The sequence below is a fragment of the Sinocyclocheilus rhinocerous genome, unplaced genomic scaffold (genome assembly GCF_001515625.1).
Source record: "Sinocyclocheilus rhinocerous isolate Xijiao unplaced genomic scaffold, SAMN03320098_v1.1 scaffold173, whole genome shotgun sequence".
Taxonomy (NCBI): Eukaryota; Metazoa; Chordata; class Actinopteri; order Cypriniformes; family Cyprinidae; genus Sinocyclocheilus; species Sinocyclocheilus rhinocerous.
The window spans coordinates 489,677-496,626 of record NW_015645056.1 but is presented as its reverse complement, the minus strand read 5'-3'; the positions used below and the strand labels follow the sequence as shown (position 1 = coordinate 496,626).

General features: G+C 34.5%; 1 protein-coding gene across 1 annotated transcript in view; it reads right to left on the bottom strand.

Annotated features, from left to right (window-relative positions):
- The window catches only part of adgrl2b.1 (adhesion G protein-coupled receptor L2b, tandem duplicate 1), a 110,449-nt gene that overhangs the window by 3,153 nt on the left and 100,346 nt on the right, over positions 1 to 6,950 (bottom strand). Inside the window, exons 19-20 of the mRNA XM_016508246.1 lie at positions 5,405 to 5,501; positions 2,680 to 2,808 (exon numbers count right to left, since the gene is read on the bottom strand). Of these exons, the coding sequence (XP_016363732.1) occupies positions 2,680 to 2,808; positions 5,405 to 5,501 (226 nt within the window). The remainder of the gene's footprint in view (positions 1 to 2,679; positions 2,809 to 5,404; positions 5,502 to 6,950) is intronic.

The window sequence follows — 6,950 nt, the reverse complement described above, 5'->3', positions numbered from 1 at the left end:
TGCAAAGCAATAAAGCTTTTTAAATCCATTTTTTTGTGAGCGAATCTATCGGAAGGCTGAATGCAGGATATGGCAGGAGTAACAGGGTTAGCACTCCATCTTTAAAAGAAAGAAAGAAATACTGGTCACACTTTATTTTGACAGTCCACTTTAGACATTCCACTAACTATAAGTTAACTTAGTGCAGCTAAATGTCAACTAACCGTTTTTAATTTGCAACTACGTCAACTACGTAACTCTCATTAGAGTATTAGTAGACTGTTGGGTTAGGGTTAGTAGAATAAGTTGACATGTTCTTGCAAAGTTACTTACAGTGTAGTCGTTGTAATGTGTGTTGGGGAGCATCAAAATAAAATGTTAGCAGATATTTAGCAGACAGACAACTAATACTCTAATGACTGCTAGATGTTACTTATAGTTAGTAAAATGTCTAAAGTGGAGTATCAACAAAGTGTTACCTAATTATTTTCTGCAGGCCTACAGTATATGAATGCATAAACATCTCAAGTCATAATTACAAAGCAGTATGAAACAGCAGTATTTCTTGACTAATAACAATAAGTTGGTGATAGAACTGAAAGTGTGGAAAATCATCATACATTTAATGAACTGCTGTTTCATGTGGAGCATAGGATGGATTTAAAGTTCTGTAGTTTGAAATAAACATAAGGGATGTGAAAAACACGTCTGTGTTCTGCAAAGAGTTGAACGGGAGGAGAGAGGGACCGAGGGGAGAAATGAAGGACAAAAATAAAGCAAACAACCATAAAACATCATCTCAGCCCAGATGATTTGCATTTGTTTATGTGCTGGCGAGGGGTTTCGTCCAGTCAGGTACTGTCTGGACTGGAGAAGCAGACCCAACGCGGCTGGAAAGCAGGAATTCTGGGAGAAAAGCCAGATCTTTGATTGCTCAGCGTTGCAAATGTACAAATGCTTTTCCTGCTGCTGTTTGTCTAGAGCGCAGGTCTCAGTCTGAGCGAGCTGTTCAGATGTAATCAGAAGCAATTCTTTCGTTCACTTCCGCTTCAAGCATCATGCTGCAGTCAGCCCTGAGACATTACACTGCCACAATAAATCAAACATTTCAATAAAACTCCTACTTTCTATTACAGTGGAAACATTTGTCCACAAGCCTGTAAACTGCACTGAAACTGTCAGCATTTCTAGCTTATGCATTTCTATACTATTTGACAGTTATGAATACAGTGATTATTCAATTTATTTTGTTCAATTATGTGAATTTACATACTCTACCATACTTCAACGTACATAAATAAATACATATCTACAATATTTGTATAATTTATTAAATTCTGGGTCTCCTTATTCTATAGAAACTATATCACCATGCACTTGTTTTATGCTTGAAGTTGGTTAAAATGTTTATATTATATATATCAGGGGCGTAGCCATCATTTCAGAAGTGAGGGGGACAATATTGAAAGATATGAAAAGTTGTTAAATTTAAAACATTTAAGTTTATGGGTTACAAAGGTTAAAAAATATATTTTTTTAAATTACATTAAGGTTAAAAATATATAGAATTTTTTTTAATGTATGTGTATGTCTGTCTGTCTGTACATTTTAATATATTCATATATATGTTATACATTTTTATATTTATACACACACATATATATATATATATATATATATATAAATACAGTTTAAAATGGCAAAAAGTCTACTACAAATTAATGAAAAAAGGCAATATAAAAATTATTACAGTTTTATAAAAGTTTTATAATGTGTGATTTGGTAAGATGGCTTGTTTCCTTGTTGTGCATAAAACAAAGATTATTGGAGTACATTTTAAAATTTTGCATACCATCTCAGTCTTTGTACTTTGAAATTTCACGTGTTGCTTGCGGTTTCTTTTTCAATTTCTGAGTGAAAATAGTTTCTACACCATTCTTTCTCAGTGTATGCTCATTTTTCATATAAAGAAAATGCATGGCGATCGCTGGCTGTTCCCCTTAAATTTTGGGTGGTTCATTAAAATATGTATATATTAAATTGAGATTAGGGTTAGGGTTATGCATTTTATGTCCGCAAATAAATAAATTAATTAATTAATTAAAAAAAAGAAAAAATGACAAGAATGGAGAACACTGATAATAAAATAAAATAAAACGTTAAAAATGAAATTAAAATAATAGATAACACTGACATAATGCTAATTACAGACTGCCCCATTAACAATATACAGCAGGAAATAAACTGTAAAAAAAATAAAATAATTTAATTAAAATAAATAAATAAATAAATAATAAATGTTTCAATGAATGAATGAATGAATGATCAAAAAAAAAAAACTTTTGTTTGAACTTATGAAAAGTGTTTGTGCCACCTTAAAATGTAAAGTTTGGTCAACTTAGTTATATTATTAACACAAGTTGTATTAAGTGACAATCTCAACAAATTAAATCTGGGAAAGCTCTTCTAATCCATCATTCTCAAAAAAAAAAAATCTGAATTAAAAGGGTTAATTAATAATTTAGAGGTAATGGTATAAAAAAGCAAGAGATTCATGCAGCTCAAAGGGAGAAAGGCTGCAGTGATTTCATTACAGATTCTCTGTAAACTGCAGTCCTGCGTTAATCATGCTGTGAAAAAGCCGGGATTTGTCCAGCCCACATTCCCAAACGACAGAAAGAGACCTGGCCCATAAAGCACCTGGAGAGCGGAAAGCTGGAGGAGAAGGGGTGTTGCAGACGATGGTTTCGGCAAGAAGGTTGTTATAGCGGCTGTTAGTGTCGTGAGGCCTGAGGAGAGGGTTAGTTAGCAGATAGTTGCCGCTCATTCCTGTTGAACAAATAAAGAGAGGAGAATGAGTGTGAACAAGAGAGCTTGAGAAAAGCAGAACAGAATTAGACAGAATTACTGACCTGAACTGTGAACTGAAACAGCCACTCAGATGACATTGCTATGCGTGTGAAAAGCTGCTCTGAGTGGACAGAAGAACTAAATGTTGACTGATCACATATTTCAGATTATGTGAACAGAATGGCCCACCAAGCAAATGTTTTACTTGGACACAAAAATATATCTTATCTCACAAGCACCGATAAGATGTTCGACTTTCAGACACTAATATTTATAAATATGACTTTGTTTAGAGCATGCATCTGTCCCGATGCCAGATCACAGCTAAATCTTTCCAGAATATACAAAAAAAAAAAAACATGAAAACTATTACTTTCAATTTCAAATTTTAAGTGTACCAAAGAACACTGGGTCCTGCATCACACCTGAGCACATTACGCTAGTTTGACTCAAAGTCACTCTTCCTCTCGCTTGCTCGGTCACGTCTCTAGCAGCTCGAACTGAACACCAAACTCTCATCAGCAACACTTGTGCAAAGCCGAAATAATGAATAATTTTTAAAAAGCATCCTGGTCGCTCTCTAACTAACCTAAGACAAAGATCAGTTTTATAGTGTTTTATAGTCCACTCACTGGAGCCTTTAGAATGCAAACAATGCAACATGTACATCTTTTCTATTATGTGCCAACTGTTCAATAATGTGTGCAATACGATATTTAATAAGGCTTAAATTTGCACTATCGCCTTGTTTGTACTGTCTTTGTATTGTATTGTTAAACAGCATACCGTTTATCGCTGACTGTATTGCAGTTAAGGCTTAACTTTGCACTATCGCCTTGTTTGTATTGGTTTATGTATTGTTTGTCTTGTATTGTATAGTAATAACATACTTCTTTTTTTTTTTTTGTATTACATATGTTTAAGTTACATGTGACTGCACTGTTAGGATTGCTCAAATTTCACTATACTTGTATAGTGACAATAAAGAATCTTGAATCTTTATGTGTAAAATCAATATTTTCTTGGCATTTATATTTGTTTGTATATATGCACTTTTCACAGATGCATGCATAGATGCATTTTAACATGTACATACTGTATGCATGAATGTATTTACTTTTTTTGGATGTAGTTATATAAACTTCTCTGTTAATTTCGTTTTCTTTATAATTTTGTGAAGACTTTATATTGTTTAGGTGGAGGCTTTAAATAAGTCCTCGTGGGTTTTTTACCTCTCCCTGCACTGTTTATAAACTGCATTCTCTTGTTATTTTTTGTGCATTTTAAACTGCCAAATAAAAAGAAAGAAAGAAAATAAAGAATTGCATGTAGAGTCCTAATGAAAAAAGACAGAGACTATTTGCACACAGATCCAACGGAAAAGACCAAAACAGCTGAAAATGAAAGAGAAGAAATAGTAAAATATCCTGTTATGCATTTGGAGCCACATGTTTTATTGCCGATTTGTGCTTCTCTATAAGAGTTTAAACCTGTATGTAGTGTGTGATGGAGAAAACCTAAAAACAATTGCAGTGCTATATATATATATATATATATATATTATAGATCGATAAAATGGCTAGTAAGACGGATTGATGCAATGCATCATGGGCCACACAGCAGGATGAGATGCTGTGACATGAACAAACTGTATATCACTAAGTTAAAAAAGAGACATTGGTACACCAAATATATCTTCATTACTTGACGTGTTGCTAGAAAGAAAGAGCAAAATACGTCTTAATGCATTCAAGTGTTCACTTTTTAAATAATCAGTGGCAATTGCAAGCATTGTTCACTTTGAATGTTTTGTGCTTGCAAAAAAGTCTGCAAAATAACAGAAATTAAATTCATATTTTAATTTTTTTTTTTTAATTAAATAAAGGCATTTACATTTATTTGTATAAGACAATGCATTCTCGCTGTGGATCTATATAAAATGCTTTTATTTGCATTCAAATTATATTCGATTCAGCTTATCTTCTCCCTTCAGCAGTGGTGATGTCTCTCAGCGTGCAAGTCTGTGTCAATTGGTCATAGTTTCTTAATAATCTCTTGTACTGTGTAAATGTGTCCATAATAATTTTTCCATCCTCAGCTCGGTACTAAATTAATTCCCTGTACATGCGCTCGTGAGCTAAACTAACCACAAAACTCACAAGATTCAATCCTGTGACACAGTAAGTTTAGATTGAGTGCAGTGGCATCTGGGTTCAATTCGCTTGAATTCGTCAAACTGAAAAAGATCCCGAGTTTGTTCAATGCACTTTGTGACCACAGGCTGCATTCACCAACCAACTAATAAATAAATAAAACTAAAAATAAATCATGAATGCATCCCAAGGCAAACAGAATTTGTTACTATTTACGCTCATTTAAATGAAGACAGAAGGAGATAAAATAATTATACCTTTCACATAAACATCTCTGGAGCAAGTAGAAAAACCCTACAGCATCTATAAACGCAGGGTGCGAACTACGGGGGATCTTTGTAAGTCATTGTAAGCCCTCTTTTGAGGCACGCGCAAGCGCACGAACAGCAGCATGTGTGAGAGCCCAGCGTTTCATCTGTTACCTTGGTTTAGAGTGGAAGTGCTGTTGATATCTCCGGAGATGAAGGACGACTCTGACTGTTTCCTCACAGTGTCGTTCCACATCCTCCTGATGCGGCTCTGCAGCGACACAGAGACACGCTCGCTGATTAATGCGGCTGATATTCATGCAAACAGCTCTGCAGCGTATAGCAGGACTAATAACACCACATGTGGGAAAAAAACTGCACAAGAAAATGTCTAAACAACACATTCTGAATATTACATATATGCTGCAGCTTCACAAATCCCTCGCGATAATTACAACAACAATGTTTGTTTGCAAGCGCAACTTACTCTTCAATACTTACCAAATTATTATAGTATTACTGTTAAAGGAAAGTTGTAGTTTCAGTACAGGTTGAGCTCTATCAACAATTATTTGTGGTATAACTGTTTGTGGTGTAATGTTGACTTACAACAGAAAATCGTGTTGAACCCTTCAGTTTAAATTTTCTGTAAAGCTGCTTTAAAGAGCAACACAAATAAAAGTGAATTTGAAAAAAAAACAAATGCTGTTACAGTAATGAACTTATTTATGGAGTAAGACATTGAGGAATGATTTATTATGAAGCTTTATTTTTTTTTAAACACTTACAGTATATAAACTATTTAGTTATTATTTGAGCATAAAGGTGCATAAATCATAATTTTAAGACACTTTTGAGATACTTTGAGATACTACAGATAGTGCTACCCTTTTGTTGAAAGACGTCGCATCTGATTTGTTGCGAGCATTAGTGACAGAATCATCAGCCAATCAAATTTTGACGTTCAAAGACAGCACGCCCCCTGGGTCTAGCGACGTGCCCAGTGCCCAGTTCTGGAATCAATGGGATTTGATTCCAAGAATCGATTCCTCACTGCTGTGTTCGATTCTTGTTTGTTTTTTTTAGATCGGAGGAACCTAATTTCGCCATGACTGCAGGATATAAGGGTCGTAGAAAGTAGCCTTCTCATAATATGAAGCTTCATTTGTAAAAATTACGATGCATCTGATTGATTTTAAATTGTAATTTTGTCTGCATTGCGCATGAAATTAGTCATAGCCCACAGCTCAGCAGTGGACATGCGTTTATAGCATGAACAAGACATGAAGTGTCTAAAACGTGCACAGTTAAGCTGAATGATGTTTACTGTAACCGTATGCTTTGCACAAAATTAACAAACTGTACGCCGAAACAAAATAACCAGATCAGCAACAACACATTAATACAAGAGCTCGTGGTTTATCTCTCGGCCACTGATCTGTGCTCTCTGCGTTTTCTTTCAGAATTATCATCGGCTGATAGAAAGGTTTAAAAATAGCATTTTAGTTAAGATGTAAATAAGATCAAGACCCTCGGTCACGGCATGATCTATTCTGTCGTGCAGCGCTCAAAATTGTAGACAACATAAGCCAGTTCCACCGTAAAATGACCTCTGAATCTTTTTTGAACCGATTCATTAAAACGATCTATCCGAAAAAGAACCTTTTTGTGGAGACGAATCATATATATATACACACACATACACACACACACACACACA